General features: G+C 38.4%; 1 protein-coding gene across 1 annotated transcript in view; it reads right to left on the reverse strand.

The window, feature by feature from the left end:
• The window catches only part of osbpl10.L (oxysterol binding protein like 10 L homeolog), a 193,081-nt gene that overhangs the window by 112,954 nt on the left and 66,029 nt on the right, over positions 1 to 14,098 (reverse strand). Inside the window, exon 3 of the mRNA XM_018267474.2 lies at positions 5,890 to 5,963. Coding sequence (XP_018122963.1) covers positions 5,890 to 5,963 — 74 coding nt within the window. The remainder of the gene's footprint in view (positions 1 to 5,889; positions 5,964 to 14,098) is intronic.

Genomic DNA, 14,098 nt, shown 5'->3' on the forward strand with positions numbered 1-14,098 from the left:
AAAAAGTGGGCAATGCACAATTAAAATTCGCAATGTAATAACAGTTTAAGGAAGAATATTACCTTGTGAAATTTATTCTTATTTGTGCTAATTGTTTTGCTCTTTGCGATTTTTATTACATTCACCCATAAATGTCCTAACTATAAAAGATTTTTGTGTTAACAATTTTTTGTAACCAATTTGGCATGCCACATTTGTTTAGGGTGGGCTCATGTCTAGGGCATTAGAGGATCTCTTTATTCTTTATTTTGCTTCCTTGGACATTTGTAATAACAAGTAGCCACTTCAAGCATTTCCACCAACATCTCTAATAAAGACATATATACTACCTATATGTACCTGGACTATTCAAATTGACCTAAGCATAAGAGTACTAACAAAGTTTCACTAGGCAAAATTGAATGATAGCGAAAGATCGATAAGAAATGCTTGTGATGGTGAATTAATGCTAGCGTAACTTCGACAGCATTTGGCTGCTGAGATGCAACTTCGCATTTTAGCGAATTAGTGTAGTGGTAATGAATTTACGGCTGGCAAAGTGGTGCAAAGTGTGGCGGAGCGTTCGATGGCAAAAATTCACCCTTTAGTGAATTTGCCCCGATATCTGAGCAAGGGATTGTTTCATGTATATATAATATTATTGTTCCAAAGAAAATAAAAGACGTGTAAATGCACCTTAAATACTACTGATCTTGATAATTATACATGTTTTAAAAGCTTTTCTCATAACTGGATTGCTAATAATGAAGTGATTTCCCAGATTTCCAAGTGCTAACAATTTTAAGATGTGCAGAGATGTGCAACTAAACTGGTTAAAGGGATGGAAGATTTAAACTATGAATCAAGGTTGGGGTTGTTTTCTTTGGAGAAAAGACACTTGTGAGGGGACAATATTACTTATCGACAAATAGTGGGGAGGGGTTTTTGCCCCATAGAAATAACAAAGAAATAGAAGTCACCTCTTTGAGGAAATGAACTGTAATGGAAGCAGAACAAATGGTTCATCACTGTGATTTTGCAGACTGCAAATAAATGTAGGCCAATAATCAGCCCCTATGCTTGATTATGGCACCAAAATTCATACTCTTGTGCACTGAAATCCAAACTGTGGGACAGCCCCTAAGACAATTTAGTGGGTCCGGTGCAGTCACAGAAGACCACGACAAAATATATATATATATATATATATATATATATATATATATATATATATATACACTCGCAGGTCTTACGAATAATCTTTCAAATAATCAAAAAATTTTATTTAGACACAACAACTACTAGTTGACCTGCGAGTGCTCCTTCTTGAGGACAACATATATTCTGCTTTCAAAGGATCGCAGCCAGGCGGTCAGTTACAGCTTTTTCGTGAGTGCCGATATCCTAATAGTATAAATATATATTTGTTTTATATCTGTATATGTGTTTATATGAGCCAGGCATATGAGCCAGGAGTGTTTTTTGTGCATCTATTTCTTTCCCTTCATTTACTTTGAGATGACTTACTTATTGGATTTTAACAAACACTGTATGTAATGCTAAAAGCAGACACTGATGGACATTCTCACATTATTTTGTTCCAGATGTAAAATCCCATGGAATCAGCAGAATGTTTGCAGTAAATGAGGCATACCAACAGTCGATCCCTCTCTCAGTTCCCAAGGGCATGTTCACTCATCTATTATTTTTTTTTACCTTTGTCATTATTTGTAAAAGAAAAAATGATGATTCCTTCTGAGCAAAACTAAAGGCAGCCTCATGGCATTCCCTTGGATATGGTGAGATGCTTGCTTTGGAAAAAAAATGAATTTATCAGAGTGTACAACAAAGCAGAAACTCAGACATCCATCAATCGACCAGCAGAGACTCAAGCATGACACGGACAATATAGCACTGTTTATATCGATCTTGCACAGAACCACGATGCTGACTTTCAGTGGCAAATCTGCTAATGTCACGCCAATGCATCTATTTGTTAGTTAATCACAATTTTACAGAAAAGCTGTGTTAATTTTCATTTTTAAAATGGCAAGAAAAGAAAGTTATACAAAGAGATAAAGTGAAAAGTAACCCTATTCTACCTCTCGAGTTACCATGAACTATGCACACACAACCACACCCTTTCACTCATTGAAATCAATGGAATGTGCTACCTGTTCCACATGTATTAAACACATTTCATATGTATTAAGCAAGTGTAGTCCTTTCTTTGATGCAGGGGAGTGTTTAACGCTAATGCACAGGGTCAGGCTGAGGTGCAGGGTTTTAAATTAAATCTCTTTGTATGCCTTACCCCCTTCTCTAAGCACAGCGCATTAACCCTTTACTACATTTTGGAAGTAAAGGTGCTGGCATAGGAACAGTGGTGTAACTACAGAGGAAGCAGACCCTGCGGCTGCAGGGGGGCCAGGAGGTATAGGGGCCCCATGAGGCCTTAATTCATATACAATTTCAATAAATATTGGTAGAACTGGCAAACCTTTATACATTTTGGGGGCCTGAAATATTATTTGCTGTGGGGCCCAGTAATATCTAGTTATGCCACTGCATGGGAACAGAGAAATCTGGTCCATTTAGTAAAGAACTCCTGTCTGTGTGAGCTAACCTTGGAGTCTGACTGTGTGTAACCACTGCACTGCTCAGTGCTCAAGCAAACTAGAAAATGGAGCACAATGTAACACACGAGAACACAGCTGCCCACATATAGGGGCAGATTTATCAAGGGTCGAATTTCGAGGGTTAAAAACCCCTCGAATTCGACCCTCAAAGTAAAAATCCTTCGAATTCGAATATCGATTTTGAAGGATTTAGCGCAAAAACTTAGATCAAACAATCGGATAAAAATCAAACGATTCGAACGATTGTAATCAATCGATCGAACGATTTTTATTCAATCAAAAAAAAAAAGTGCTGGGGAAGGTCCCTATAGGCTAACATTGCACCTCGGTAGGTTTAAAGTGGCGAAGTATGAAGTCAATGTATTTTTTAAAGAGACAGTACTTTGATTATCGTATGGTCGAATAGTCGAACGATTTTTACTTCGAATCGTTCAAATCCTTCGATTTGATCGAATTTGACCAATTCAATGGTCGAAGTACCCAAAAAAAATACTTCGAAATTCGAAGTACACAGGGCCAAAATCAGCCTTCTGAAATATGCAGGCTGACTTCAACCCCTACTGCGAGCAATGGCCTATTTCTTCTTTCACATCCGTCACTGTTATGTAGGCTTCGGCGCAAACACACTTGGTGGATTTCGGCAATAAAACACGCTTTGTACTTTGCTCTGAAATCCACTGAGTGTGTGTTGTGCCAGAGTCAAAACAATAGTTCAAGACGTGAAAGAAGAAGGAGGCTTGTGTATTTCTGCAGACTGATTTCGGCCCCATGTGGCCCTAGCCTAATGGGAAACAATGGCTGTTTGAGCAGATTCACAAACTGTTTTTTTCTTTCCCTCCCACCCCAGGTCAAGAGGAAAGTGCTCAAGGATTATTGGAATCATGGAGGCAGGACTTTTTGCTCATAGTGTTAATTGGCTTAAAGGCACTACAGGTTTTTCTACTTCCTCTGTAGTACCATTCTTTGTGCTGGTCAACAGTACCTTCCTGAAACACTACAGCTTTATTAGATCAATTTGGCATCTGTGTAAGCCTTCTTGAGTCATGAGTGTGAATCAGACATTGATTGCACAGTCTTGTCTGAGTTATGGGATAGGATGGGTTAGTACCATTATTGTACCGGTGTGGGAGCAAGGGAAGTTCTACAAGTTGGTTGCAGAGGGTGTTTGCTACATGAATCACAATTGGTAATAGATGCAGAAACTCAGGTCAGGGTGTACTTTTACTTACATTGTTAAATAAAGCCTGTGACCTCCATAGATTTTGCCACAGGCAATGTCCCAGTGTCTTCATTGGTAATTATGGGCAAACTCTGGGTTGAGGGGGATAGGGGGAATTCATTGCCTAATGTTTTAGGGTTCACTAGTGGATGTGGGGCACTCGATATCAGATTCTCTCATGGACTATTATGCCCCAGCCTAACACTGATCTTACTTAATGTCAGGTTAGAGGCAGCCGCATGGGCAATACATACAAAAGTACTGCCCTGTCTTCTGGAGTGCTAAATATAATTTTAAGTGTTCACTGTTTAAGCAAACCTAAAATCACTTGGGGTGACAATATGTATGGGACCACTCCCCAGTGTGCAAAAGGCTAATTCAGGCTTTATTTCCTTCTATTCTTTTAGGGACCTACAGTAATTATTCATGAATTGGCAACTCTACATATTTTTAATTTTACTGTGCTGGTGATTTTATATTCAAGTATTTTAAGAAACCCATCCCCAGTGTGCAAATATGTTCACAGACTAGTGCACTAATGCAGATTGTTAGCATTTTTGCTCACTGGAGTGGTGCTTAGCAAATAGGCAGAAAAAAGAAGGAGGAATAGGCAGAAAATGCATGTGCCTAGATTAAAGTGGTGGTGGAGGGGGGAGGTTAGGCACGTACCTCTTCTATCTGCCTACCCCTAGTAATGGCCTTGGGTGAGGGAAATGGAGCCGTCATGTGAGCAGTTTTCACCAATAACCAATGTTATGTATTTATATATAGTATTATATGTTATGAATCACAAGAGAATTTTAATACTGGTGATCTGTTGCTTAAAGCGGAGATCCTATACATGTATGTGATATGTTATCTGGTAACCCATTATCAAAAAAGCTCAGAACTACAGAAAGAGCATCTCCCAGAGACTCCATTTTATCCAAATAAGCTACATTTTGACTATGAATGTTTTCATTCATTCAGGTCATGGTATATCTAGTATAGGTAAATCTAAAAACAACTGGACTTGCTGAGTAATCAATGAAGACGTTTCACTACTCATCCGAGCAGCTTCTTCAGTTCAACTGACTGGTGTGGGAAGTTCTCGGCATATAAACTCTTCCACTGATCCAATCACAATGGCACATTGTAACTCTTCAAAGTGGTGACATCTGAACACCTCTGTGAATTTTCACCTCTTTGAAGAGTTACAATGTGCCATTGCGATTCAGAAATGTTTATACAGTGTTAAGAAGCCCAATTTTAATGTTTAGTTTTTTTTTCTACTAAAATATGTATGGGGTTTAGATTCACTAACAATCAATTGTGTTACCTTTCATAACAGAAAATACTTTCTCAGACGATTCAGTCTGTTCCTAAGCATGGGTAAAGGACATAATAGGCAACAATTGCCTTGCCTTGCCTGGTTTAGTTGCTTAGCAAAAATACTCACTATAGCCGGGCCCCACTGCTCTCAGGGAGCTACAGAATAGGAGTGGCGTGCGGAGCACTGCACGTTCCTCCCCAGCTTCTATACTACTGGTTTTCTCTTAAGTCCGGTAGATCTATGCAGGTATTGGATAGGCTGGAGGCAGGTCTGGACTGAGAATTAAAATAGGCACTGGCATTTCAGGTACACAAATATTTCGGGATTTATTATACCCTGAGGATGAAAAAAGTCAGAATTCGAAAATCCAGCATCTCAGACCTGCCGAGGTTGCATATAAGTCAATCTGCGATGTGTTTCGTACAATATTTAGAAGATTTTGTGATTTTTGGGCAAAAATCTGAAAAAATTAGATTTTTCGGGTGGAAAAGCCGAAAAATTCATACAATTCATTTTTTTCACAAATTTTTTGGGTTTTTTCCCGCAAACAACTTTTTCGGGAACGTGTATTGATAAATAAGGAAGTTGTTTTTAGAAAATATTGAGAAAAATTCAGACTTTGATAAATGGGCCTCCGTATATTATTCACTAGGGCCCAACACAGAATATTATATAACAGTATATGACTTTAGTATTTTGATTGGTATTATTGTAGAGTTATCTAAGGAGCCATAGCTTACCTTACTCTCTGAATGGTACTTGGCACATGCTTGTAGCTGAGTCATCCATACCTGTCTTTCTTTGGCATCAGCAGCTGGAAATAAATAGAAACACAAGGGCTGCATTATCAAAATACATGACAACGAAGGAAATTATGTTTATGGTTTTTGTTATAAAATGTATGAAAAGGTGTAATCAGGGTATTGTTATACATCTAAATACACATAGGGACAGGGGTGCTTCTATGAACTAGTTAAAGTAAAAGCAGCCATCACAAAGTTTTTAAAGCATTGACGTCTAAACTCATGGATATGAATCCTTTAGAGCTCTGAAAAAAACGTATAACCTGAAAACTGCTTCCCCCACCAGAGGTGCAGGCTAAAACAGCCCACACTCCAGGTGGGTAAAACAATATTATATGTATGGGAAAAAAACTCCTGAGCACCGCACTAGGACACATGCACTAACTTAATGAGCCAGAATTGTATAATGTCAATGGAGTTCTGCAACAAAGTTTGTTCTTCAGCTTGCTCTTTAAGCTTTAATGTTTTGAAATTAAAATATCACATAGAACAATATTTCAGAACAGGATTTGTAATTCAGTACAGTTAGAGTACTGGACAAGATATGAATATTTTAGCAAGGCACTGTACGAGCTGTTCCATTGTAGCATACATCCCCTTAGTCATAGACTCAAGCAGAAGAGAGAAATAGGAGCAGTTCACTGGGTGTGAGGTTGAATTTTTTAACAATAAGTAGCTTGATGTGATGGGATGTGATGCTGAGAGGGAAGGTTTCAGTAATGGCCAGAGCCGCTGAAGATACACCATTTAACACGGTTTGTAAATCTGCTGTCACACATAAAGTAAAAACACTCGTCCTAACAAGCTAATGTATATAAGCATGCATATGAAATCCTGATTAGAGGTTAAAAAAGATGCCAGTTGCATACATGCATTAGCACACAGAGGCCATTGGTGGAAAAATAAAGAAATGATTGGGTAGGCTTTCTCAGCTACTTTTCTTCAAGGTTTTGGTGAATGACCTATATCCTGCATACTGTTATTGTTTCCCTTTTAAAGGATGTATAATTTTTTAAAGAATGCTTATTTTGCATGTAATCATAATATTTGACACCTGATTTAAATTTCAGCTAACGTGGATCATTATATATACAAATGACACTACCATAATCAAAAGCTGTCCATAGACATGCAGATTATATCTCAAAATCGGACGAAAGATTGTCCGTGCCAATCTTCCGATCTGCAACTAACCATTCAGATTAATATAAAGTAGTAAAGAGAACAAATCACACAATGTTCTGGCCATTAATTGACAGACAGCAATCGTACAAAAGTTATGTACAACAAATAGTAGTGACAGTCTCCCATTGATATCATTAGATAGGCAATATATGCAGAGATCATATAGGTAGCCGATATAAATCTTTTAACCTGTCTGATCAACTGAATGATCGATCACCATTGGACGAAAAATTTCAGGAGACTCCACACATGGCCCGATAAAACTTTTGTTTTGTACGATGGCGTCTTTGCGTTTATGGCCAGCTATAATCATAGCTTAGATTCTCTCTGATCCGTGTCTGTGTTACAAATCAGCAGTGGGTAAGCCCTATAATGGAACTTGCCCAAAAAAGCTGTAGGATATATGGATTTAATGACAGCTTTTCTCTTACACTGGGAAAGATAGACCGCAGTTCCCTGTCTGGTCTGCTAGCCACCATATGGGGATTGCCTGACATTAACCTGGTAAATCAGTGATCTAGATACAATAGGGTAAATTTATTAACATTGGAGACAAACATCAAAGGTGATGTTGTCTGCAGTGTTAACAAGTATGCCCCTTTATGTTTACTTTAAATGAAAGCTATACCCCCAAAATGAATACTTGAGCAACAGATAGTTTAAATCAAATTAAGTGGCATATTAAAGAATCTTACCAAACTGTAATATATATTTAAGTAAATATTGCCCTTTTACATCTCTTGCCTTGAGCCACCATTTTGTGATGGTCTGTGTGCTGCCTCAGAGATCACCTGACCAGAAATACTACAACTCTAACAGGAAGAAGTGGGGAAGCAAATGTCAGAACTCTGGCTGTTAATTGGCTCATGTGGCCTAACAAGTATAGTTTGTTTGGTATGTTTGTGTGCACCATGAATCATACAATCCCAGGGGGCTGCCCTTATTTTTTAAAATGGCAGATTTCTATTTTTGATTACCCAATGGCACATGCTACTAGAAAATGGTTTATTTAAATGAAGCAGGGTTTTACATATGAGCTGTTTTATGCAATATATTTTTATAGAGACCTACATTGTTTGAGGGTTATAGTTTTCCTTTAAAGGGATACTGTCATGGGAAAACAGGTTTTTTTTCCAAAACGCATCAGTTAATAGTGCTACTCCAACAGACGTCTGCACTGAAACTCAGTTCTCAAAAGAGCAAACAGAATTTTTTATATTAAATTTTGAAATCTGATATGGGCTAGACATATTGTCAGTTTCCCAGCTGCCCCCAGTCATGTAATTTGTGCCTGCACTTTAGGATGGAAATACTTTCTGGCAGGCTGTTATCTCTCCTACTAAAAGGGATACTGTCATGGGAAAACATGTTTTTTTTTTCAAAATGAATCAGTTAATTGTGCTGCTCCAGCAGAATTCTGCACTGAAATCCATTTCTCAAAAGAGCAAACAGATTTTTTTATATTCAATTTTGAAATCTGACATGGGGCTAGATTTCCCAGCTGCCCCAAGTCATGTGACTTGTGCTCTGATAAATTTCAATCACTCTTTACTGCTGTACTGCAAGTTGAAGTGATATCACTCCCCTCCCTTTTTCCCCCCAGCAGCCAAACAAAAGAACAATTGGAAGGTAACCAGATAGCAGCTCCCTAACACAAGATAACAGCTGCCTGGTAGATCTAAGAACAGCACTCAATAGTAAAAACCTATGTCCCACTGAGACACATTCAGTTACATTGAGAATGAAAAACAGCAGCCTGCCAGAAAGCATTTCTCTCCTAAAGTGCAGGCACAAGTCACATGACTGGGGGCAGCTGGGAAATTGACAAAATGTCTAGCCCCATGTCAGATTTTAAAATTGAATATAAAAAAATCTGTTTGCTCTTTTGAGAAATTGATTTCAGTGCACAATTCTGCTGGAGCAGCACTATTAACTGATTCATTTTGAAAAAAATTTTTTTTCCCATGACAGTATCCCTTTAGGGCTATTCCACACGGGGAGATAGCCACGCGTTTGCGGTCGCGGCGACAAAGCGCCGCGCCAGTCGCCGCGACCGGCGCAGGCGACAGTTTTGTATTGGCGCCTATGTAAAAACGCCTGTGCTAACCACACGAGGCGATGCGCTTTTCAACAGTCGCCTGAAAATGCCTGGCGAGGCATTTTCAGGCGACTGTTGAAAAGCGCATCGCCTCGTGTGGTTAGCACAGGCGTTTTTACATAGGCGCCCATACAAAACTGTCGCCTGTGCCGGTCGCGGCGACTGGCGCAGCGCTTTGTCGCCGCGACCGCAAACGCGTGGCTATCTCCCCGTGTGGACTAGCCCTAAATGTAACTGAATCAGTCTCAGTGGGACTTGGCTTTTACTATTGAGTGTTGTTGTTAGATCTACCAGGGAGCTGTTATCTTGTGTTAAGGAGCTGGTTACCTTCACATTGTTCTTTTGTTAGGCTGCGGGGGTGGGGGAAGGGGGATGATATCACTCCAACTTGCAGTACAGTAGCATAGAGTGACTAAAGTTTATCAAAGCACAAGTCTCGTGACTGGGGGCAGCTGGGAAACTGACTGTCTAGCCCCATGTGAGATTTCAAAATTGAATATAAAAAATCTGTTTGCTCTTTTGAAAAATGGATTTCAGCGCAGAATTTTGCTGGAGCAGCACTATTAACTGATGGGTTTTGAAAAAAACATGTTTTCCCCTGACAGTATCCCTTTAAGTACTGGTTTTAGTTTACCAGCAAATTTGTAGAAATCCTTACCTGTCTAATAACAGCAGAACTGTTTGCATATAAAACTATTGGAAGGTGTAGTTTTCTCTGGTTGCTAAGTATTTATGTAGGGTCAGATTCAAGTTTGCTCCTCAAGGGCATAATAGCCTCCTCACCAGTGAATAATCTCCCTGTGACCCATTACATATATTGGAGCAATACTGTCAGTTGTCATAAACTTTCACAAAACAGGCAGATTGTCAACAAGAGAGAATAGCTTCTACCACAGGAAATATATTACAGCGTTTATAAAGTTGTCCAGCAAGCTACAGTACAGCCATACCCCCGGGGAAGAAGGAAGCAGTTATTACAAAGCTAAAGACATCTCTTGTGGGACTTTTTTCCAGAAAAACACACACACAAACAAATCCTGTGAAGACCTGAAGCTTTTTTTATTTCCAAAAAAATGCAGGACGGCACCACGAAACACAAGACTTCTCTTGAACCTGTTCCAGATAATCAGCTGCATTTCCAGCAGTCAATTAACTAGTGGTGGGAATTATTAGGAATTTTCAGGATTTACTTAGCAAGGCCAAATAAGAATAAAGTGCCTGGGTCCATCATATGATTAACCTAAAAGTAATCATTTTTTACATATAAAAACCATTTGATCTAAAGCTATTAATCAAACATAAAACTTTTTTCTAAATCTTACATAAATTGCCATCTAACGATACTTATTGTTACAACCACACTGTCTGCTAGTGGTGTGTGGGTCGGGAAATTCCACACCAGACCCTAACCCACCCCCTCCCAATCCGCACCAGGCCTGGCCCGCCGTTCCCCCTCTATTTATAGACCAGCACCTGACCCTCCATGCAATGACATCACAAAAGGGGCAGGAGAGGCTGGGCACAAGTCTATAAATTAAGGGGCCGGAAGCCCCTTTTTTGTAATACAAATATGTTACATATAATAAGTCTTGATGTATCATAAAATTGCATAGCTACCCTCTTTGTAATGTAATCACATTACCAATAATAAGTATATTGATGTATTTCCACAACATGAATGTATTTATATTGTTATAAGTGGTGCACATCATTTTTGGATTTGGCCGAATAACAAGTTATCTGCAAAAGAATTTGGCAGAATACTGAACCAAATGCTAACCCTCATTTTAGTGGCATAGCTACTGTGGGCTGGACTCTCCCACAAGAAAATTTTGGACAGCCTGGAACATTAAATTCTCCTATGCCCCCACACTACCAGCTGCCTGTTGGTCCATTTGTTCATTTGCATCAGGGTGGTTAATATTAATGGTAGAAGGGGCTAGAGAGAGGGGCCACATACAGCAGACCCCAATTTCAGGACCCTCTCCCCTGGCCCTGCATATGCGGGGTCAACTGCATGATATTTACTCCACTGCCTGATTTGCATTTTCAATTCAAACAAAATCCCAAATAACGTCAGTATCATCTGAAAATAATGTAAATTTCAGGTATCCAATGTTCTAAAGTCAAATGACATTAGAATTAGGGACTGTGCTGAATCCGAATCTTGAACCAAATTCAGGCTTTTGTGCATCCCTTATATGATACATACTATAAATACAGGTATGGGACCTGTTATGCAAAATGCTTGGGACCTTGGGCTTTCCGGATAACGGGTCTTTCTGTAATTTGGATCTACATACCTTAAGTCTACTTAAATATTGCAAACATTAAATAAACCCAATAGGCTGGTTTTGCCTCCAATAAAGATTAATTATATATTAGTTGGGATCAAGTACAAGCTACTGTTTTATTATTACAAAGAAAAAGGAAATCATTTTTTAAACTTTAGTTTATTTGATTATAATGGAGTCTGTGGGAGACAGCCTTTCTGTAATTTGAAGCTTTCTGGATAACAGGTTTCCAGATAACAGATATGCAAACACACTCACGTGCACACCCGAGCCCTATGAAGTACTTGACCCAGTGCTCGGACCCTAGGAAGTCGGCACTTCCGCAACACAGCAGGAACGAAGAAAACAGGTACCGGCACACAGGTGAAATTCAAGTAGAGGACTAGCCCCTTCTGTGTTTATTAAGTCGACACAACATTTCGGGGGCAATTCCCCCTTTGTCAGGTGATACAGCCACACATGTGAATTAGGTTTAAATACCCCAAAGAAACTCCACCCCCAGGAACCAATTGTCCAATATCCTGTAGGAATCCAAAATTGTCCAATCCTGGGGAACTCCAAATTAAATTGTCCAAAAAATTTGTGAAAAAACCTTTTTTTTCCAAACGAAAAAATTATTAGAAAAGACCTATATATAATGAAAAAAACATAAAATCTATACAGAAAAACAAAATGTTTCAGAAAACAAGGAAAAAGATATAAATATATCTAAGACAACTGAGTCTAACGAATAAGGAGGAATTCTTTCCCTAATAAATGGAAAAAAGGTATTTTTGCCTCACCCTGGATGTAATTCTCTTTCTTTTCATTCTAATATCTGAAAAAGTAAAAAGAAGGTGGTTTAATATACGGAAAATACAGAAAAAAGGCTTACAGAAAAAAAGGCTTACAGAAAAAACATATTTATCCAGGAAAAGCTGTCATAGAAAACACATCAGAGGAATTCAGTCTGATGTGTTTTCTGTAAAAGCTTTTCCTGGATAAATATGTTTTTTCTGTAAGCCTTTTTTTCTGTAAGCCTTTTTTCTGTATTTTCCGTACCGTATATTAAACCACCTTCTTTTTACTTTTTCAGATATTAGAATGAAAAGAAAGAGAATTACATCCAGGGTGAGGCAAAAATACCTTTTTTCCATTTATTAGGGAAAGAATTTCTCCTTATTCGTTAGACTCAGTTGTCTTAGATATATTTATATCTTTTTCCTTGTTTTCGGAAACATTTGGTTTTTCTTAATACTGTATAGATTTTATTTTTTTTTCATTATATTTAGGTCTTTTCTAATAATTTTTTCGTTTGGGAAAAAGGTTTTTTTCACGAATTTTTTGGACAATTTAATTTGGAGTTCCCCAGGATTGGACAATTTTGGATTCCTACAGGATATTGGACAATTGGTTCCTGGGGTGGAGTTTCTTTGGGGTATTTAAACCTAATTCATGTGTGTGGCTGTATCACCTGACGAAGGGGGAATTGCCCCCGAAACGTTGTGTCGACTTAAAGTGGACCCGCCACCCAGACATAAAAATCTGTATAATAAAAGTCCTTTTCAAATTAAATATGAAATCCAATTTCTTTTTTTTATTAAAGCGTTCATAGCTGTTGTAAACTCATTTAAAAATATCAGCTGTCAATCAAATATTGCCTGCCCCTCCTCTATGCCTAGGCATAGAGGCGGGGCAAGCAATTACTTTCACTTTCCATTAGGCACTTCCTAGGTGTCACTGCTCTCCCTACATTCCCCCAGTTCTCTTAACCATTTAATTGTGTAGCCAGGGCATGGGGATGGACATCAGGTCCAGCATTCTGGTGCTCAAACAAGATTCTGAGATGATCCAAGGCTTGCCTTAATAACAGTGTCCACAAAATGGCTCCTGCCTGCTTGCTATAATTATGAGTCCCAGACTGATGGAAACAAGATTCAAATAATTTATACAGTGTAATTAAAGTTCATTTTGCTTGACTAACATGATAAAATAGGATTTGGAATAATTTTTTTGGGTGACGGGTCCCCTTTAATAAACACGTAAGGGGCTAGTCCTCTACTTGAATTGCACCTGTGTGCCGGTACCTGTTATCTTTGTTCCAGATAACAGATCCCATACCAGTATAAGGGTTTTTTTAATATTTGTTTTAGCTGCTGTGTTATAACTGACTTTTTTTAACTCTTCTAGTAAATATTACAAGTCTTTGGTTTTGGTTACTAATCTTATAAAGTTAAACTTAGGAATGTGGCTGAATTGGCAAGAAAGGGAAAGAAAGAGCTATGTCATTTGATTTTAATAATTCGGATTCAGTTCAGTCAGGCATTTGGATTTACCCAAATACTGCTGAAAAAAGCTAAATCCCAACCCAAATCCCGGTTTTGATGTATGCCAATTTAAAAATTTAACAATTATAAACACAAATATTCACTGTAAATACTGTATATAAAGAAATCTCCTTTCAGGACACAACTACTTAACATTGTATATTTGGGACTGAAAGCACTAAACTCTGGCTTTCAATTAAAAAAGAAAAGAACCATCTCTCACAGTGGAGTGATTTGCTCCAAACGTGAATGTGACATTCTGC

The sequence above is a fragment of the Xenopus laevis genome, chromosome 6L (assembly GCF_017654675.1).
Source record: "Xenopus laevis strain J_2021 chromosome 6L, Xenopus_laevis_v10.1, whole genome shotgun sequence".
Classification (NCBI taxonomy): Eukaryota; Metazoa; Chordata; class Amphibia; order Anura; family Pipidae; genus Xenopus; species Xenopus laevis.